The sequence below is a fragment of the Salminus brasiliensis genome, chromosome 14 (genome assembly GCF_030463535.1).
Source record: "Salminus brasiliensis chromosome 14, fSalBra1.hap2, whole genome shotgun sequence".
NCBI classification, from domain to species: Eukaryota; Metazoa; Chordata; class Actinopteri; order Characiformes; family Bryconidae; genus Salminus; species Salminus brasiliensis.
In genome coordinates, this window is record NC_132891.1 from 12,342,051 (window position 1) to 12,364,754 (window position 22,704).

The window sequence follows — 22,704 nt, forward strand, 5'->3', positions numbered from 1 at the left end:
TACCAAAACATGTCATAGAAGAACAACTGTTGGTTCCCTAAACATCATTTTAATGAATGAAGAAATTGAGATTTTTCTTATAAACGTGATAGATGAGTGTATACTGAACCTTCAACCAAGATCTAGAATCTAATTTACCCAGTCCCCCCTTTGGTGTCTAAAGTTTACTTATTTACTTTAGTATTGGATCTACAAAGCTAATATAGTATAATAAGTCTATATCACTGAAACTTGGGTTTCAGTGATAGGGAAAGATTGGGTGACAAAGACATCTACTACTTTTAGCGACTTTAGCCTCATATCAGTGAAAAACTAAATCTTGGCTAAACAGCAATGGGCAAACTCTATATATTTCATTGTAGGTAAACCATTCTTTAAAGAACTTCCACATAATTCAAAAGTTCCATAAATTAACTTTAACACAATGTAAGAACAGCAATATATTGAGACTGAAATAAAACGCGAACTTTTATATTTATAATCCACAAGAACCTTTTACATACACTAATCACTAAAAATGCTTCTTTCAATTTACAAATATGGCATTTTTGTGGCAAAGAGAAAGACAGTCATGATCTACGAGTAAGCAGTTCTGATTCTTCATGTACAACAGATTTTTTTTTTTATTTCCGAATGCTGTGAAAAAATGCTACTGCATAGATATGCCTTATATTTCACCACTTGGTATTAAATCACACTGGTATTCTGCTATTGGTATAATGGGACCTGCGCGCTCTTTAAAGAACGTTATTTTCTCGCGTTACATACAAATAAGAGATGCCACTGTTAACAAAAACTTTAAATCAAAGAGTTTCCAACTGTTGAGTGCACGTGTGTTCAACAATTCAAACAAATGACATATAAAATCTCTTTCCCCCCTCTCTCTCTCTCTCTCTCTCTCTCTCTCTCTCTCTCGCTCTCCCTTTGGTTAGACAATATGTCCATAATACATTAGACTAACATAACTCCATTAGGCCGATGAGCAGGAATTTTGTTATTCCCATCCTAAATTGGGCGATTATTAAATGTAGTGTGCTTTTGAAGAAGTAATTTTGGTGGGTGGATTTGGCGCACGCGCAGAATATTAGCCACGCTGCGCATCAGGTGCTTAAGAGAGCAACATAATTACCATTTTACCCCCTGCACCTTTAATTGTTCGAGAAATAATCGTGAAATTCTTCGATTAGACGCTTTTCTTCAGTAGTTCACACACTTTAGCTTGTGCAAAAAAAAGGATGGACCGATGAGTAGAAGACGTAATAATCATTAAACCATATTCTCACAGGTTGTGACTCATGTAATGTATCGGGGAAATAATGCACTTCTTTCTGTTATGGGTAAATCAAAAAAATCCGATTCTTACATAATCGTAATTACATAATACTTACTTAATCAGATTTGGCAATATTCATGATTGCGATACAGGGACAGTTCGCATTACGTTTCAATCCGTGAATGATTTTAAAGGAAATTTCGTTTTTGAAGAGAAGACAAATGCGTGATCGAACACGCTTCTCAACATGTGCTCAAGTATAGAGACACCTCTCAGAGTAGACTGCAAACAGTAGACAGTTAGGATTGATGTGTAATAGTCTTCCAATGTAGATGTTACATTATATATGAACACTGCAGGTCTGTAATGCTGCTGAATGATTTGACTGTCCTCAGTGCGGCGTTTTATATGTCCATATAATTACATACACAATTAATTCATATATGCATATACAGCATATAACTGGATTTTATTTTGTATTATATTTTCCTATATATGTTACATTATATAGACTGCAGGTATTTAATGCTGCTGAAGAATTTGACTTCACATGTCTATACAGCAAACTGCTGTTTTATTTGTTATTGTCTTTTTCTTTAGTTGTTACTTAGGCCCGCAGTATTTGCATGCCGTCAGTGTCATATGTCTAAATGTTAAATATCATTTGTCCATAGTTTCTCAGAGCTTTCAAACCTGCATTTTTCTAATAAATAAAACAAAATCTAAAACAATTAAAATGGTGTAGCCGCAAAAAAAAAATTACCGGTTGTTCACTTAAAGTGAAAATGACAAATAATCCCAAATAGTCATTTGAACTGCGTGTATAATTAGACCAATCAAATTCCATGTGTTTCTCTTTAATTCAGACGAGGGTCATAAAGGGGTTAAGCTGTTTATACCCTTTCTAATAACAGAAGCTCTGCGCATTTCAATAAACCAGGTCTTATACACGGCTGATATAAAGTTACAGTATGAGACTGGAGACTGTATCTAGTGTGAGATTATGCATCGTTCAATAAAACAGACTTTATTTAAATAAAGCCCTGCACCGCCCCCCCCCCCCCCCCCCCCCCACGCTTCGCTTCCAAAAGGAAGTTGGGTAATCGCACGTTACTGTTTGTTTTGTCTTCAGTAGTGAGTGTGTCTCAGCTGTGCTCTGATTGGTCGGCGGCTCTCGTCCTTACCCCCAGGTCCGAGAGCTGATAAAAGAAGGCCCCGCGAGCCCATGAGCGCGCGCGCCGCTTTCATTTCTGCACCGCGCGTCCAAACTCACCCGCGCCAACAAACTCTATCCAAAACGGCCTGAGCTTCTGAAGAAAGCACTGCACACAGTTTAGCGATCCCCCCACCTTTTTCTTCTTCTCGAGAGCGTTTTAGGAGTTACACCCCCCTCAACTCCATTCCACCCCCTCCGTCTCCTCCTCCTCCCCCTCCTTATCCTCACCCCTGACGCACGCGCCGTTTGGGTTCAGCTGGACTTCTTTTTGCCCCGCGCCCTCTCTCTGCACAAGAGTTTGTGTTTCTTTAAACATCAGTTTATGGGATTGCCCATCCCCGCAGCCTTTTGCCTGGACCAGTGTGTGCGTGCGTGTGTGTGTTTGTGGGTTTTCTCCTGAGTGGACCCTTAGTGTGCAGTGTGTTTAACTGAAGAGAAGAATGTCCACATTACCGGGGACAGTGCCGAGGATGATGCGCCCAGCTCCAGGACAAAACTACCCCCGAACCGGCTTCCCCCTGGAAGGTGGGTGAGCTCCACGTTAGACTGCAAGACTACGTTTTACTCGTTTTGTCCCACTGGAGATATTTTTTTTTTTTACTTTTTTTTTTTTAGAAATCTTTTTAAAAACAAAATATCCGACCGCACAGCATTCGGCTTTTTTACTGTTTTCTTTTCTGTTCTTTCTTTTCCTGTCCTTTATTCTCTTTTTCCGTTATCCTTTCTTTTCATTTGATAGTGCAACATTCAGTATTCGTCGTTTTATATATATATATAGTTTTAAAAAGTATTCGTCATTACAGCAAGCATTTTATTTGTTTCTTTGATTTTTATATTTTTCTTTTTATTATTTGAGTTTTTGAATTTATTTGAATTTATGTTTTATTTGATGATTTAATTTTCCTTGTTCATGAAGTAGTGGATAGAAACTGAAATTAGATTGTAAAGAGGAACGTGGGTCGGTGAGGGTTTATGTATGTGTTTGTGCTTGGATTTAATGTTGAACAGAAGCTACTGCTACACCAGCATTTGGAACGCAAGAGACTGAATATAGAAAGTAGACAGTATCTGCTGCTGTTTATTCCCAGCGAGGCCCACATTTTTCTAAATAAATGATGGAGAAGAAATAGGCCATTCCAGACGGATATTTCGAATTTTTAAAAAGAATTAATTTCACAGGGATTTTTCCGTATTTTTGAGCCGTCTAGTTTTGTGAAGTGTACATTTAGTGTAGAATAAATGACTGTAAAATCCGACTCATTTGGTAAGGAAATTTGCAGTTGTGAGCATTTATGTGGTTTTAGTCCAGAACCCTGAAGTAACTTTCAGCCCCCTGATTTATATTTAGTCACATTTTAGAGCGAATGTCCTGATAGAATACTTTTTGAATGATAAAAAGTTAAGATGTGAAATGTGTTTTATGTTCTCGACTATAGTGTCGACTCCTCTGGGTCAGGGCAGAGTGAATCAGCTCGGCGGGGTGTTCATTAACGGTAGACCGCTGCCCAACCACATCCGACACAAGATCGTAGAGATGGCGCACCATGGCATCAGGCCATGCGTCATCTCCCGCCAGCTGCGCGTGTCGCACGGCTGCGTCTCCAAGATCCTGTGCAGGTACCAGGAGACTGGTTCCATCAGGCCTGGGGCCATAGGCGGAAGCAAGCCCAGGGTAAGAGGAAGAAACAGCTAGGAATACTGATATTATTATTATTATTATTATTATTATTATTATTATTATTATTGCTGTTACATTATTATTATTGCATAGCATGATATACTTGTAATATTGTTATATACATTAACATTACAGAAACAACTAATCCTAAATAAATCTGATCCTTAAATGCTAAAATATCTTGTTTATAAAATATATTGTTAATCCACTGTACTCAATTAAACTGAGTCTCTTTTTCTCTTCCCATCTTCCCCCTCCCTTATGCCTCTCTCCCCTCTGTACTACTCCCTTTCCCTTCATTCCTCCCCAAAGCAGGTGGCCACGCCGGACGTGGAGAAAAGGATAGAGGAGTACAAACGTGAGAACCCAGGCATGTTTAGCTGGGAGATCCGAGACAAGCTGCTGAAGGACGGAGTGTGTGACAGAAGCACAGTTCCTTCAGGTGAGGCCTCATCTGGTAAGCAGAACTTTTACAATATTCCCACACTTCTAACTGATCACCGCAGCTTTTACAATATTCCCACATTTCTGACTAATCACTGCAGCTTTTACAATATTCTCACACTTCTAACTGATCACTGCAGCTTTTACAATATTCCCACATTTCTGACTAATCACTGCATCTTTTACAATATTCCCACATTTCTGACTAATCACTGCAGCTTTTACAATATTCTCACACTTCTAACTGATCACTGCAGCTTTTACAATATTCCCACATTTCTGACTAATCACTGCAGCTTTTACAATATTCTCACACTTCTGACTAATCACCGCAGCTTTTACAATATTCCCACATTTCGGACTAATCACTGCAGCTTTTACAATATTCCCACATTTCTGACTGATCACTGCAGCTTTTACAATATTCTCACACTTCTAACTGATCACTGCAGCTTTTACAATATTCTCACACTTCTGACTAATCACTGCAGCTTTTACAATATTCCCACATTTCTGACTAATCACTGCATCTTTTACAATATTCCCACATTTCTGACTAATCACTGCAGCTTTTACAATATTCCCACATTTCTGACTAATCACTGCAGCTTTTACAATATTCCCACATTTCTGACTAATCACTGCAGCTTTTACAATATTCCCACATTTCTGACTAATCACTGCAGCTTTTACAATATTCTCACACTTCTGACTAATCACTGCAGCTTTTACAATATTCTCACACTTCTAACTGATCACTGCAGCTTTTACAATATTCCCACATTTCTGACTAATCACTGCATCTTTTACAATATTCCCACATTTCTGACTAATCACTGCAGCTTTTACAATATTCTCACACTTCTAACTGATCACTGCAGCTTTTACAATATTCCCACATTTCTGACTAATCACTGCAGCTTTTACAATATTCTCACACTTCTGACTAATCACCGCAGCTTTTACAATATTCCCACATTTCGGACTAATCACTGCAGCTTTTACAATATTCCCACATTTCTGACTGATCACTGCAGCTTTTACAATATTCTCACACTTCTAACTGATCACTGCAGCTTTTACAATATTCTCACACTTCTGACTAATCACTGCAGCTTTTACAATATTCCCACATTTCTGACTAATCACTGCATCTTTTACAATATTCCCACATTTCTGACTAATCACTGCAGCTTTTACAATATTCCCACATTTCTGACTAATCACTGCAGCTTTTACAATATTCCCACATTTCTGACTAATCACTGCAGCTTTTACAATATTCCCACATTTCTGACTAATCACTGCAGCTTTTACAATATTCTCACACTTCTGACTAATCACTGCAGCTTTTACAATATTCTCACACTTCTGACTAATCACTGCAGCTTTTACAATATTCCCACACTTCTGACTAATCACTGCAGCTTTTACAATATTCCCACATTTCTGACTAATCACTGCAGCTTTTACAATATTCTCACACTTCTAACTGATCACTGCAGCTTTTACAATATTCTCACACTTCTGACTAATCACTGCAGCTTTTACAATATTCCCACACTTCTGACTAATCACTGCAGCTTTTACAATATTCCCACATTTCTGACTAATCACTGCAGCTTTTACAATATTCCCACACTTCTGACTAATCACTGCAGCTTTTACAATATTCCCACACTTCTGACTAATCACTGCAGCTTTTACAATATTCCCACATTTCTGACTAATCACTGCAGCTTTTACAATATTCCCACATTTCTGACTAATCACTGCAGCTTTTACATTTCCATACTGCAATGTTCATCTCCCAGTTCTGTTTGTACAGCATTCCCACATCTCTGTTTGATCACTGCAGGTTTTACAGTCTTCCCACACCTCTGACTATTCACTGCAGCATACAGTACAATATTCACACAACTCTGACTGATCCCTTCAGCTTTTACAATATTCCCGCATTCCTGACTAACCACTACCATTTCTCAATTTACCCACACCTGTCACTTATCACTTTGGTTGGATCACTGCAGCCTTTCACAAAATTCCCAGATTTCTGATTGATCACTGTGCCTTACAATATTTCTACACCTCTAGCAGATCACACACCCTTGACTAATATTGGTATATACAATATTGCCACACTTATGTCTATTCACTGAAAATGTTACAACAGCTCAAGATTTTAGACTGAGTATTGTAAGGTTACAATATTTTGATATTTCTGGCTAATCACTTCAACTTTCACAATAATCTCCAATTTATGACTGATCACAGCCTATTGATAAAATATAATTAAACAAAATAATAATTACAGTATAAGTGAGTCAGATATTTAATTATTATTTTTTTTTCTGATTATTATTATTATTATTGGTGAATAGGGACATACTTATTAAATATTTTGCATTGCTTTACATTTAACAGTTTTTTTTTTTACTGTTTCTTTAACATTTTGATCATACCAGTAAATATGGTTATTTATATGAAATATGATTTTTAGCATTCTTGTATATAGCCTCAAATGATTATTATTATTATTATTATTATTATTATTATTATTATTATGTTCATTAAGTACATTTCTGCATTTTAATAATCTAAACAACTTTTCTTGTTATCATAGTGAGTTCTATCAGCCGGGTCCTTCGCGCCCGATTCGGAAAGAAAGAGGACGAGGATGAGTGTGATAAAAAAGACGAGAGCGGGGAGAAGAAAACGAAGCACAGTATCGACGGCATACTCGGTGATAAAGGTAAAAACATGAGGAGTTCATTTTTTCTCTGCGAGCTGGTGTGTGATCACTGATTATTGCATCTCTTCTGGATTTCTCCACCTGTCCATCTCTGTACTGTAGAGCAGCTTTAGATCAGTAAGTTCTGCAAAGTTTTACAGAGCGGATGGGGTTTATAAAGCAGTGTTGGAGTTTACAGAGCGGTGATGGCGTTTACAGAGTGTTGTTGGGGTTTACAGTGAGCGTTTGGAGTTTACAGAGCGGTACTAAGGTTTATGGAGCGGTGGTGGGGTCTACAGCGCGGTGGTGGGGGTTACAGAGCGATTTTGGGGTTTACAGAGCGGTGTCGGGGTTTATAGAGCGACAGTGGTTTACAGTGATTGGAGGTTAATTCGGGCAGTCAGTCGTTGTGGAGCTGTCAGTCCGGCCATTTGATCGAACGTCCTAAATGATTTATACTGGCCATGTTTGGGGGCTCACCGCGCTTGTCCTGCGGAGCCCCTAAACGCTCCCACCAAAACAGTAAGTGACAGATGAGCGATGTGGCGATCAGATTCAATTACACCCCGCAGCGCCATTGCGCCTTAATCTGCCCCTTCACCCGCACCTTTTCCAACCTTCACATCTCTAACCTGCCCTTATTAACAACCCACTTATAAGTGCAGCGGCACTGCAGTGTTTATTTCTCGTGTGTAAACGTTCATTTTGCCTGTGTCCTGTTGAGGAAACGTAAACGAGGGCTGTGTGTGTGGACTGTTCAAAACGCAAAATGAGCAAAAACGTGCGCAGTGAAACATTTCGTTTCAAACGAGCACAGAAAAGAAGGGGTTTCTTTACTCTGACAGTCATTCATTAAACTTGAAGATGAACTTCATTCCGGAGACCTTTGCTCCATTGAAAGCTCTTTTTTTAAATAAAGAGCCCGCGCGCTACAAAGGCGAAATCTAAAAAGCGAGGCATGGAGGAGAGGAATAGATCCGTCCATTCACATTCAAAAAGCCGTAAAGGAGAGGGAGAAAACTTCCAACAAAAGGCCGAGAGGAGCACTGAAAAGAGATGAATTATTCAGCACGCCCTGCCGGTAGATAGGTTTGTAATATTATGGACTCGTCTGTTGGAGGAGAATGAGATTTGGAGGGAGCAAAATGGTTTATTCTTGTTTGGAAATGCCCACTGCTCCCTTTTTATGCCCGTCGCTGTTGTGCTCCTTAACTGACGGCTTGGTGGCGAGGGAGGGGTGTTTTTACATTTATTTTAATGACATATCTATGTGTGTCTATGCGTGTGTGTGTTTAACATGAGACCCCGTACGGTCACCCCCAAATCTTGCAAAAATAGCCTTCATCACACAAATAAAAATGATTTTATAGCCTTGCTGTTTATTCACCTCGGTGCTGCATTAAAAGTTCACTGCTTGTCTTCCACACTGTTCTGATACGCTAAAAATGTATTACGCGAATAATCTCAAAATAATTCTTCTATAAATAAACTAAGACAGTAATTGTGTTGATGTATTGCATACGTATTTAATTACTGTGTAGAAGACACAGACATTAAAAACATTACGGCTACTTTTATGGCGTTAGAAAATATGGATACTAAAAAGGGCTCTTTGGAACGAGACATGAATCATTACACAACCTTTAGTGGATAGTATTTTTCACGAAGGATTTTTGCAAACGAATATTTATTTTTAAATGTTAAAAATTAAGATAACTATAAAAAAAAGATTCATAAACCCATGGTCCATATGCCATTAATAATTGAATAATGTAGCTTATGTTTAAGCCCGGTCGTTTTTTTTTTTATTCGCTTAAACGCAAAACGTGTTTTTGGTTGTAAAATTCAAAGGTAAATTAACTTCCAAATTTAATTGAATAATGAAGCCATTAAAAACGATAAAAAATGATCTAAACGATATTAGAAGAAATGGTCTAGAATCATCACTGCAGTTAATATGTGTCTCTATATTTGGGTGGCAAATTGTTTAGGTTTTGAATGAACAGTGTTGATTCCTGATAGTTTGCACAGCGGGAGCTGCAGCTTTTGGATTACGGCTGTAGAAAATGGCCAAATGGTGAACAGTGATTATAAACCTTTAGTCCCCCACACCACTCTTGTGTGGACTGGAAGAGAAGTCTACAGCGCGCTGAGCTGACAGTGTTTATTTGTGATGATTTATTTACCATGTTTATCATGTAGCAAATAAACAAGTGTGCTTCTTTGCTCATAAACTCTACAACGTTTCTTTCTGCGCGCTCACTTTACACCGTGTCACGTGGACCGCTGCTTTTTTTTTAAAGACCTTTTGAACAACAACAAAAAAAAAAAAGAAGTCAAGTCGTCTTTGGGCTTGTTTCACTCGATCATCGGGCTGGCGTTTAATAACGTTAAGACTTATTAGAGCTGCTAATGAAAACGGTGTGTAGTGAATGGGGGTCTATGTTGGAGGGGTGTAATAGCTCTCAGGCATGCAGCGCATCAGCCCTCACTCGCGGAGTGCTCTGCACAAACGATATGTTGAAGGGTTTTAAAGCAGATTAAATTGAGCCTTTTATTTCTCTCCACTTTCATCTCTAAACGCCTCTCGCCGACTGGCCCTGGGCGCAAATTCATGAGATTTGAAGGCTCTCCCGCAGTTGTTGAGGCTTCACAGCTCATATATTTGATTTATTTAGTTTTTGTTTTTTAGTTTTGGATTGCTTCAGCTGATATGTCGCGCTCAGAGGAACGGAAAAAAACATACACACGCAAACACACACCAAACACGCCCTTATGACATATAGAAAAAATATCCTAAGCCAGCTGTTTATGAGCCTACACTGGTGAACAAAGACAGGTCGTATTTAGCCTAGCATTTAAATCCAGAGGGGAAAAGCCCATTAGCAGCACAGCTCGATCAGTAACCTAATCAGGTTGTATTTAGATTAATGTGCCCTGTTATTGCCATTAGCTAACCTGCATGATCTGTAGCCCACCCCTAGCACGGCCAAAAAAGACATGGCTGGATCCTGGATCCTGTTTTTCACAGTTACAGATTTTACAGTAGTATCGTAAAGTGCAATCCTTGTTCTGATGCAATTTGTAGAAGAAAAAAAAATAGAAAGTGCAGAATGAGAGAATGACTAAAACCAGTGATTCACCACAAGTGAACGAACTAGGCTGCTGTCAGTGCATTAATGGAGACCTAATAATTCCAATTAATCAAGAAGACTCGTTTTAAACAAATGAACTGAAAAAGAAACCACGAATTCCCTCTTCAGTACATAGCAGTGCTGCGCGTCTTTCATTAAGAACTAATGGACAGGCAGGAAACATAGAGAGCTGTCAATCAATCACAGCCTATGTTCTGTCCTCCACTGCACAGCAGCCTAACCTTTCACACATACGCAGTCAAACAGCGGTATGTACGACCTGAATAAAACAAGAACGAGGCTATGTTTGTCCTCAGGGCCTTTAACACCACGTTTAAATTTCACTTACATCTAAATACCTCATCCAATTTAACCACAAAATTCCAATTCAATCCATTCAACGTCCGTTCAATTACACGTCTACTTAATTAGGACAATATCAAGTCTTACTTTTTCATGTTTTATGTAGACTGATCATTTTAAGATAAAGAAGGACCAGCTATCATTAGTTTGGGCGAGTAGTGATCGATCTGGCTGTGTTTATAGAGAGTACCCAAAGTTGCAGGCTGGAGAATGGTGGAATAAATAAAATTCGTTGAAAGAAAAAGAGACGGCGGGGATGAGTGCAGAGACCACTTCAAACAAACCCATCTGGAATGGTGATAGAGAGCTTTAGTGAAAGTATGGGGAAGTTATTTAGCTATTAATAACATTTTTTCCTCGGGCGCACAGAGTCCCTCCATCTGCACTTTCTCGCAGCTATTTGGCTGGGTTGAAATTGAGGGAGACCCAAATGTTGGGCAGAGATAACACAATCATCAGAGCGGCGCTCCTGTGCTGAGCATCAGTGTATTAAACTCGGATTAACCTCCCCGCGCTGCCTCCCAACACATTTCACTGCTTTCTGTCCGAGCCTTACACAATATACAGCCTGGAATATAGAGGAGCACATTGATCGCCTTCATCATCATCATCATCATCATCATCATCATTATCAATAGCATCAACTAGGACAACAAGTGTTATTATTATAATGATTATTATTATAATAATTATTATTATTATTACTACTACTACTACTACTACTACTATTACTACTACTATTTGTATTATTTAATTAGGATTTACACACACATTTAATCATCATAAACATTACCATCAGCATTACCAACATCACCAATAATAAAATAAATAAACACACAAATAATAATAAATAAAAAGCATTTTAAGAATGTACTAAATATTGAATCAAAGCCTCAAATTACTGGAAAAAAGTGATGCTTCAAATTCACTCAATTCTACATCATTTTCATATGAATAAAAATCAACACAATTACTGCCTAAATAAGTGAATTGAAATAAACCCTGTGCTGATGTTGTATATTGTATGGAAACATAGCACACATTTGCATTTAGTAACTGCAGCACCAGTATTGAGTACTGATTCTGAGTCAGTTGCAGTAGACTGTGCGAATGCTGTGCTGTTGTGGTCTCTGCAGTGGAGTAGTGGAGCAGTAGAGCAGTACAGCCGCCAGAAAAAAGTCCTAAATCCACATCAACCAAGAGACACAGCTCAAAGAGCCAATCAAATGAATCCCAGTCAGTGTGGAAAGCGTTATTTAGATTGAATGTAGCTTCTTAGTGCACATTCCAGTCTTTATATGGAATTAAAGCACAGCTTTCAGTGCAGAAGAGCTACAAATGACCTTCCCTCACATTTCCCACACGCTGCTGTTCCCCTAAACCTTTGGCTATAAGATCATGAGCTGCGATATCACAAGCTGTTATGATTTGCATCTGCTCTTGGACTAAATTCCCCCTTTCAAAGAATGCCAGTTAACATTTTCTGTATAATCATTTATAGATTTAGAGATTTTTTAGAGCTGGTTTGTGTCCTTTAAGCATTTATTTCTGAACAGTTGTTCAACAGAGTAAAGTTTGTTGATGAGGGTGTCAGTAATAAAAGTACAGCAGTGCTAATTTACTAAGTCATTCATTGCAAAAGGTCATTGTGAGTCTTGTGGTCACTGTGCTGGTCAAAGCTGCTGACCTGTTAACCTGAGGCAGGTCCCACAAGCAAAATGCCCTTCTGTGTGTGCTTGAATCTTAAAGGGGAAAAAGCAGAGAGTAGGTGCGGGGAAGGCGAGGCTGCCGAGGGGAAATTGAGAGGCTTAAAGTCTTTGATCTTTGGTTGCTTTGGCTTATCAGAAACACTTGTGGTGACACCACGACAATGGGAGTTCATCATATTACAGACTGCCAGTGCTGCTTTCAAGCCTGCCTGTCTATTAATTAAACTATTTCTTGCTATGTGGGACAGGGACTATCTGAGCACCCAATTGAGCCTCTTTTCTTTTTCTTAAAAGGCATTCTCTCTACTGAAATTCTAAAATTTAGTCTACAGCTGAAGATGTGTTTTTTTTATCTTATGAAATTGCACTGCAAAAACTAATGCCTTGAATTTTAAGTTGTTCCCACTAAAAACACCCTTCTTCTTCATTGGCACCATAAACAAACTAACCCTTGAAAGTGCAAAAGCTTTATGCTCCGGCATGCAGTTATGTCCAGTATTGAGCATGCTGGTTTAAACGGATCAAGACAGAAATACTTTGTCATTGAGTGAGCCTGGCAGTGCGCAACAGGCCGGGAACCATCTGGGTACACCAGAAGCCCCCAAATGAACAAACGACAAGGGGAAACTCCTGCTGACAGCAATAAAAGTGCTGGCCTTCGGGCTTCCTATGTAGTGCCACAGAAGTGGTTTTGATGGCCCAGCTCGCCATCTTCTCAGTGCCGCGTACTGCTCATAAAACTCTTGGTGACCCACATAAAGACTTGGATGTCTGTTTCAGCCCCAAATGCCATTACAAGTGGAGGATTGCAAAGTCTTAGCCCACCCCACACTGCTCTTCAGTTTATTGACAGGAAGCCAGACTACAAAATCTAGTTTCTAATTATTACATTTTTGCTGCAAATTTGCTGCATGTGTCTGCTTCTTCATTGTGGTCCTGTTGAAAGCATGCAGCCAGTTAAAAAAAACACAAGGATGTGGCACATAATTAATGAGCCAACACACAGCAGTCTTTTAGCAAGATAGAAGTCTCTAACTATAGCTTTTAAATCATCCTTCATGTGGATTTTTCTTGTATGATTGTCTGTTTGGTTTTCTAACAGCATTAATGGTCTCTGTGGGAATACAAACATACCGAAAGAGGAGTTACCAAAGCGGAAAGGTTTTTTTTTTTGAATGGGGGTGGTGATGATGGTGGTGGCGAGGGGGGTATTTGTCTCAGCCCACTCCTTTGCCATGGAGTGTTCAGTAGCTTTTCCTTAATCCTGCTTTCAATTTTGCCGACAAATGCCAAGAATCTTGTCCGGAGACCCAATGGGACACTGATGGGCTAACAAAAGGGGATCCTTCCACAAGGCTGCACAGGGCACTCATAAAGCCTTCAAGAAAAATAGTGTTAGGCCTTTACATTTACACTGGCTTTCAAACCTCATTTACCACCACTAAAACTAGTGGGATGTTGTTAGTTTTAGAACTTCCATTACTAAACAAACGTAACTTAGCCCACTGGCTTCATGCTCTGTGGGTGATAGGCTGAGTAAACAGGCTACATGTTCTGCAGTCATTGCAGACAAAGGTCAATGCATCTGATTAGAAATATGTGGAAAAAAAAAATCAGCACTGCACATCATATGGCCATCTAGAGCAAAGTGTGTGACTAATGGGACGTCATGGGTCATGGAGCACTGCCATATTTTAGAATTAAACACCTTTATGTTTATATACTCGTATCGGCTTCTAATTCTAGTTTGCTAGAAAAAAATCAAAGGATGAATTTTACTATGTTCTGAATTTTGTTTTTAATTTTTGTCAAACTTGAATTTCCAGGATCAGGGTTGAAGACCACTGTTTTATGTAGAACCATTTAAAAAGGGTTATTTATTGCACCAACAAGGGTTCCACTTCCACTGTCATTACTACATAGAAGCCCTATGTAATTTATTTTTGCATGACCATTTTTACATTGTTTTTGCTACTGTGTCTTTAAAACTGACATTCTGTATGTACATTTTATCTCTCCTGGCTGCTCTGTACCAAGTCTTATTTAGAAAGGCAAGCCAGTCTAAAACATTTTTAATAACATGAAAGCATGAATGAGCAAGGCTTTGCTAGCGCACATTATTTAAATGCATTGTTTTTATTGACATCACAAAAATGAATACAAAGTTGTCTGTAGTGTTTCGCAGCTTTATTTTGCTGGTGGTAAGCTGGTGGTAAATGAATGATGCACTCTAACAATGTACAAAAGGGTACATATTCCATCAAACTTTCAGAAAAGTGAGAAAAAAGTCTTCGATGATATAAGCCCTTTACTGTTAGTAGTACTAGGCTTTTATGTAGGCTTTTAAAGAAACTGAAAAGTCAATTGTCTCTCATTATTCTCTTAACAAACCTTTGTTCTTTAAATGGTCCACCGATTTGTTTGACCAAAGATCATTCTGATGTCTCACAGCCTCCTCAGCCGACTTAAATACAGTCGCTTTAAATGGTAGAAAGGAAAAGGGGGGAAACTCTCTTGTTTAGTGTCTTTTTGGCTTCTCCGCATTGGCCATTCAGGCCAGTTGATGAACTCTTCCAAAAGTTTATTAAGAGGAGGGAAACAAAAGCACCCAAAGCCTTTCTGTAAGCAGGGAGACAGTTTATAAACTGGCGGCCATTGTTCCTCAAAGGCAGATGCATGAATACCTTTGAATGGGCTCTATCAAACTGACATGATCAAGCTAGACAACAGCATGTTAAAAGGAAAGGCTTTCCTTTCTGCTGCACAGATCTGTATATTTCCTGCATTAATGTACATCTGCGGTAGGAGGGCTCCAAGCTGGGTGCACTTGCCCCTCAGTCAATACCCCGAGCTGGGGTCTTTAGACTGTTTGAAGTAAAGGTCTGTGTTCTGCACGCCCACAGTGGGCAGCAGGTGTCACGAGTCTGGGAGAAGTATGGTAATCTTAAGCGCAAAAAGAAAAGGGTCACCCTCCTTTTTAACGTTTTAAAACAGAGCGTTTTCCAAGTGAGTGACTTGGAATTGGCTTTTTGTAGTATTGGATGTTGTCTTAATGCAAGTTATAGGATTTGCATTTCTATGACTGCCACGGAGCGTTTTGAAGATCTCAGAATGTCGATGCTCTGCTTGTTGAAGCTGTTTGCATTGTAAAGCTATGTTAAAATTATAGTTAGATTTATTTGAAAAAAAAAACCCTTCTGAGTAGAAACACATAAAACAATTGTAGTTTAACATATTCAGAATATTTGTACAATCTTAAAAAGGTGCTACAAATTGTCCTTTTGCCATAAAAGCACCACTTTTGGTTCCTTGTCATAGAAACGTGTGATTGTGAAGAATCTTTGAATTGAACATTTATATTTTCACACTTACGTGTGTTTACATAATTTTACAAGCATGGTTTGTCATTGAACCAAAAGTGATTCTTCTATGGAGTGTCTTAAAAAGATACAACACTAAAGAGATGAAAAATATGGTCCTGTGCCATAATAAAAAAATAAGGTACTGTGTCAAAAAAAATAAACTAACAAATACATTTATTAAAAGGTCACTTTAATATAGTGCATATCACATATGCTGGGAATTGATTATATATTTGGCAATTAACATCTGGTACACCAGTACACTGCAACATGAGTACAGCTAATCCTCTTAACATATATAACAAATATACCATCATATTCAACACAGCCGGTCTACCTTATCTTTGTTTACTGTTGCCTATTGAACAAGTGAGAAATTTCTTTCTACCCCGTTGGCAGTGCCTTCAGTTTCTCTCATTTAGACCACAAAGGATAATTGTAACAAATAACAAGAACTTACCCAAACAAAGAGTGCTCTGTGTGTAGTGTGGTGTGGCTAAAGAATAATGGGTGTTGTGATTTGTGACCCTTCTCGCCCACACGTCACTTGCACTAAAGGGTAGTGGCCCACAAGAGATAGTCTGGGATGGAGGGATTGTTCACACGCAAGACAGCCCACTCACCCCTGGCATATCCTACCACCTTTACATTTTTTCTGTCATAATCTGAAGTGTTTTTTTTTTACTGCTATAGAAATGCATATATATATATCATATATGTCAAAAAGAAACCTCGTATTTCTGAAATATATGGGAAAGGAAAAAGGCTCTTCAGGTTACAATGTGACAAGCTTTCATTTGAAGTAATTTTATAACTATTCTGTTATTGCATTTGTCATTAAAAACAAAAAAGCCAGCTGGCAATTTTATTCAGCACAAACATTTTAATGTCACCAATTGTTTTCTGGAAAATCTTAAAAATGTAAAAAATTAAGTGAATGTAAAAAAATCACTTAAGCTTGTGTAGCAGCTTTCAGTCATCTAACAGATTTTCCACATAAGCTAATTAATAAAACACTGTGATTTAGCTATAATTGCTCAAGATAATGCATGAAAATAGTATTCAATTTGCAACAAATGCTGAAGTTACTCCACTGACAGTTGAGATTAATTGTTTTTAAAATGTTGAAAATCTTAAAACCTGTTGATGTTGAGGATTATTGCAGAGGCCTCTGGACTTTTTAAGTAATTTGCTTTAACCAGTTGGGTACAGTTTACTTCTATTCAAATGGATATTTAATGTCATATTTCGTGCTTTGCATAATGGCTGTAGAAATTTTGGGACAATATTCTGATATTGCTTTTTATCTCATGCTTTTTTAGAACATGAAATTTGAAGGCCTGTTTATAGCTACACTCTTTAAAGACACTCTCAAAAACAATGCTTCAATATAAGCTAACAACAAATGATTAGTATGCTTAAATAGTTCTTTATATCGTTAAAGGGTTCTTTAGATTGGTGCAAAACCTTGCTTTGCAATTCTACATCAGTAGTCTCCAATCCTTCTCTTAAAGAATTACCTTCATGCAGGTTTTAACATAACCCAAATTGAACACACCCCATTTAGCCAATTAAGGACTGCTGAAGTCAGTAATTAGTTGGATAAAGTGGGGTGGATTAGGGTTGGATCCAAAGTCTGCATGAAGGGAGATTTCCAGGAACAGGGTTGGAGACCATTGTTTTATGTAGAACCATTTAAAAAGGGTTGTTTATGGCATCAATAAGGGTTCCATTCTTGTCATTACTATGTTGAAGCCCTTTGGCTTAGAGTATAAACAAAATGTTGGTTAACAAGAGCATTGCTCTGTATGGATCAAAGTCACAAATATTTCACAATTCACCATCATTTCTTTGAAAGAATGCTAAATATATATTAAATACTCAAGGTAAAAGGGTGTCTCAGAGGTGTATAGCACTGTCTGCTTTTCTTTAATAAAAAAAAATAAAACAAGCCTTTTTTTCATAGTGTTAGTTTACAGTGGAGAGAAAAAAAAATTCAGCTCAATAGAGCCGACACTGGAGGCACAGCCCATGTGATGTGTGGCAGTAATTAAGCGGAGAGGCATTTGTCCTGCTTTACTCCTATGATTAGTAGTTAACACCATGGTCCAATAGCTTAAAAATCACCATCAGCCCACGCTACTCATGGCCATAAAATTTCCCATTTTATGCTCCTTAGCAGCTTCACCCTGAGATTCTTCATTAGCCTTATTTATAAGTGTGCTTTGCGCTCGCACAAAGACAATAAACATGTTCCTAGAGTGTTGCAAATCAGAAATTTGCTCAGATTTTTTCCACCAACTTAAAACGTGAAAGCGGTGGGCAGTGTGAGCGAGGCTGAGGGGCCAGGCAGCTGCGTCTCCCCATGCAGCTTCAAACTGGCCGCTTGTCGTACATTTTTAACTAATGGGCTTATTTATGCACCCACTGTCACTTTCTCCTCAGGCTACTTTCTGCTCTCTTTCTTCCAAATGACTGTTCCCATAGTCGAACTGTTCCCAGACTAAAGCCAGCGGAATCTTCAGCTGTTGTTCAATGTTTGATTAAGAATGACTGAATTTGATTTGACAGTGGACTCACGTCTGGGGAGCAGTTAGTGCTTGCTTCATATAGGCCAGAATATTGTGTTTAGAAGGTTCAGTGGAAAAGACTTTAGTGTTAAAAGATTGATCTGCGGAGTGTACAATTTTTTTTTTTGTTTGTTTTTTTTTTGACAGAATGCTGAAGCAAAGCTTCTGCTCTGCTTTAAGTATATGTATTTGGGTGCATTTCAAAGCACCTTTCAACCATAATCTCTAAAGAGGTTCAGTGATCCCAAATGACATACTTTGGAAGAGGAGAAATCTTCATCTCTGTTTATTAATCTGCTTTTTTAAAAATAAGATTATTCCTTTATTTAAAAAAAATAAAAACTTTAGCCATTTAAGTTTAAGCCATAGGCTGTCCACTGGGTGCCTGTGTTGATATATTAAGATTTTGTTAAAGCTAAATCGCCGGTAAAACTGACAGTCAGCACTTTTTTGTTTATCTGTGGGAGAGACACACATATGCCAGTGTGGAGGAATGCGTGGATAAGGCCTTGCACCTAATACATGGTAGTTTGCTAAGACATAATGCCTTGGTAACAAATGTGCTTGTAACAACTGAATATAGTTTAGTGCTAGTTGTTTTTTTTTTTTAGCATTCAGTGCTTACGGGAAGCTGGAGCTCATATGGGGACCATGAGAATGTCATTTTATGAGCTGTTGAATAGTTTAACTAGTATTTGGTCTTAGATTACATGTCTTTGAAGTGAACACATTTAAACTAATTGTTTTGTTCAGGCCATGAGTGTTTCAGTCATCCGATAGCATGAAAGCCTTCTATCACAAAACTGGCAAATATATAGGAAAGAATTGTGTTATTACAAATAATTTTGCATTTCTACATGCATTCTTCTATGGAATGTAAAACTATTTGAATTTGATTAATTATATAAGTACGCACATCTCAAACTCCTTCTGGTGGCACAGTTAAGAAATGTACTTTTTGGAAGCTGGTGTGCCTATCTTCATCTAGGGCTCTTTTCTTTTCTGAGGCATGCATTTAAAGTGGAATTCAATTAAGGCATGCAAGTTTAAAGGGCTGATTTTACAATCTCTACCTCTTTTTAGACATTTGATTAAGTTCCAGTATTTTGATTGCTTTTGACCTCAATTATCAAGATCCATATCCCAGGAAATGAATTCAATATTAAAAAAGGGGGAATGAGAGGGGTGTAAATGGACACCTGCTTTTCACCTGCAGTCTGAACAATGCTGGCAGGTAGAAACCGAATTAGAGCTTTCTCCAGTTTCTATTGACTGTCTCAGCATTTCCCACAAAAATGAAGTCCACTGTTCAGCATAGTAAGCTGAAGGAAATTCTATCGTCGCCTTATATGGCCTAAAGGAACAGTAAGGAATCTGATTCTTAGCTCATAGCCTTGAATGGCAGTGACGGTAGCAGACAATGTGCTCAAACAATTTTACCTTCACCTCACATGTGAAATGAAATGGCAGGTTTGCGTTGTCAAATCAACTGTTCTGCACTTCTTCTAAAGCGCGGATGCTTATACTGGAAGCTGAGGAGCACTTTACAGATTATGACTCATTTCTCAACAGATCTGCAGACCAAACACTCCGTCGCCCGCATTCCAGAGCATTCAGAACCTAAGAGACACAAGCTATCCTTGGCCACCCCCTCTCTCCATGAAGTCGGCCCTCTCCCCAACCCCTTAATGGATTAATATGCAGGCAGCACTTTCCAGTGGCGCTTGGGCACAGAGAGTCAATATGTCAGCATTTATTGATGCCCCACAGAGCTGCACAGGGTTTTCAGGCCTCTTTTCAGGCTTAAATGGCCCCCTAAGGTGCTGCCTCTATTGGGCCTGAAAGGCCAGGGAGGCCCCTGAGGCTCTCTGTTGTTTAAGGTGAGCACGCTCACACACACACGCAATGGACAAAAAGACCACTGAGCCTTCAAGCACATGACAAGACCTATAAAAGAGCATCACCCATCACCTCTCCTCCACATTTTCCCTTTTTCCCTCCAAACTTTTTTTTGTGCACTGCGATGGAAAGAAAAGGGACCTAATTGTTTGTTGTGGGAGCCGGAGATTATAGAACCTTCCCTCCTTTTCTCACAAGCTTTTTTTTCTTCTTCTGCAGCTTCTTCTTTTTAAGGGTTTTGCTTTTATCCCGTGGAATGAAAAGAAGGAACATGGGCTAGAAGGAGTGTCAGCCCAAAATACACTGGCATTGTCCTTATGTGCTTCGATTTGTCATCTCCTGTTAACAGCTTGCCTAAATTGTTGGTACCCAGTTTGGGGAACTTCTAGATCCAGATTTGTTTTAGTTAACACTTAAATACTATGCAGAGAATAGAAAAAGAAAAATAGATAGGGAGGACTTATTGAGTTTTGTAACATGATACATGGTATATAGCATATCTCCCTAAACCCACTGTCCCATCAAGAGTAGGCCTACTTTGTCCATCTGTATTATAATATCTATAAATGTTACATTTACTGTAGATGTTATAGCTACCATAGTGTAGATATGAGCGAGTATTGTTGTAAACATTAGTAAACTGTAGGTACCAATACGTACTGTCATAAACATTCATTGTAGAGATCAAAATATATTGTCCAAAGTATGTAAAGGCATGAATATCTACAGTAGATATTGGTGTGCATTTTATTAAATATCACTATTCTCCAATGAAAAACATGCCTCCATTTTTGTCCAGTTTTAGTTTTCTCCATTATTTGGACCCTATAGCTGTCATGTACCCTGTGTATATTGTTCTAGATGAATGGACCAATAGAAATGCTCCACATTGACTTAGAATAAAATCTTTCTACATTGACTTCTATTCAAAGTTAAAATGTTTTTTTTTCTCCTCCTGTAAAGATGCTGATTCTGAGATATCTACTGACTATCGCTGCTTTGTATTTTCAGAAATATCTACTGTAGGTATCATATAAATATTATTTATTAAATAAATATTGAATAAATATATATTATAGATATTGGTATGTACTGAATAAGTATCTATTTCAGATATCAGTGTGTATTGTCAGAAAACACCTGTGCTTGATAATGGTGTGTATGTGTTTCCATAATTGTGTTTCTGAGCTACAGCAAACTTCCTCATTTCTGCCTGAATACCCATCCCATTTCCATCCCTGCTCTCCAGTCTCGCTCTGTGTTCTGCACTGGTGTTAGCTTAATTGTACTGTGTGGATCTGCATAATCAAGTGCATGTCCTGCAGCCAAAGAGCTCCTCCATCTCCCGCTGCTGCTGCTGCTGCGCTTCAGAAGAGCAGTATCTCTGCCTCAGATCCTCCGCAGACGTTAGGAGCGGCAGGTCGGCTTCAATCCAGCCCTGAAGCCATGCGGATTGTTCTGCAGCAGATGCATGTCAAAGATAGGTGATTATAATAGTGTGTTTGTACAGTGTTCCTTCCCTCTTTCTTTTCTCTGACTGACCAATAAAGAGGATGGAGGAACAACTGTGAAAACAAAAGAGAGAGGAACTAGTGAGAGTTTGGAGTTAGATTACAGAGTGCGATGAGAACTTTTCAGTCGTTTTGGCGTTGTACCCTTTAAGTGAAAATGGATAGTGGTGGTTTGAATTTATTGTGTGGCAGAGCTGAGGATGATTCAGTTGTAATGAGTGGATTTTCCTCTGTGGCGAATTTGCGCGGAATGGAAGAATGCCATCTGTTTTCTTCCTTTACAAACACTTGTGTTAGAATTGGCTCCTTAAAAGCAGGGGGTGGTCTTCTGAGGAGTCACTTTAGGTCTGAAATAATGTCCATCAAATTGAGGGTACAGTATGCTGACTGAGGCTCCTCGCCATGCCTCATTAACATCCAGTACATGGTTCACCAGAGCCAAATGCTTTGCTCTAATTTGCTAATCGCCTCTAGTTGTAAATGAGGGGAGGAATGGTGTGGCCCAGCTAATATGTGACACAGTCCTGGTTCTAATGTTGTTTAGACTGCCAGGCCTGATGAAGACAAATGCGTAAATGTTTGCCACCGTGCTAAGTGCAGTGCCCTTTTAGGAATGTGCAGCTGTGGAGGGCTACATTTCCTCAGGCCTTTTAGCTGACCAAAGCGCTCCAGAGAGACCGGGGCAGGAGCGGCTGATCCAGAGTGGGAATGAAAAGAGGGCCGAGAGGAGCAAAGAGGCCGAGTGTGGCCGTGATGATGAATATCCCATCTGCTGGTCGCTTTGCTGGTGTCGGAGGTTGATGAGGAGGATGGA

At 38.8% G+C, this 22,704-nt stretch overlaps 1 protein-coding gene across 4 annotated transcripts in view; it reads left to right on the forward strand.

The window, feature by feature from the left end:
• The first annotated feature begins 2,929 nt into the window (after positions 1 to 2,929).
• The window catches only part of pax7b (paired box 7b), a 59,228-nt gene continuing 39,453 nt past the window's right edge, over positions 2,930 to 22,704 (forward strand). For 2 of the 4 annotated variants that reach the window (XM_072656494.1, XM_072656495.1), the window contains exons 1-4: positions 2,930 to 3,014; positions 3,926 to 4,161; positions 4,480 to 4,624; positions 7,235 to 7,363. In XM_072656494.1, the coding sequence (XP_072512595.1) occupies positions 2,930 to 3,014; positions 3,926 to 4,161; positions 4,480 to 4,624; positions 7,235 to 7,363 (595 nt within the window). The remainder of the gene's footprint in view (positions 3,015 to 3,925; positions 4,162 to 4,479; positions 4,625 to 7,234; positions 7,364 to 22,704) is intronic. The other 2 variants (XM_072656496.1, XM_072656497.1) reach the window with 2 other exon arrangements.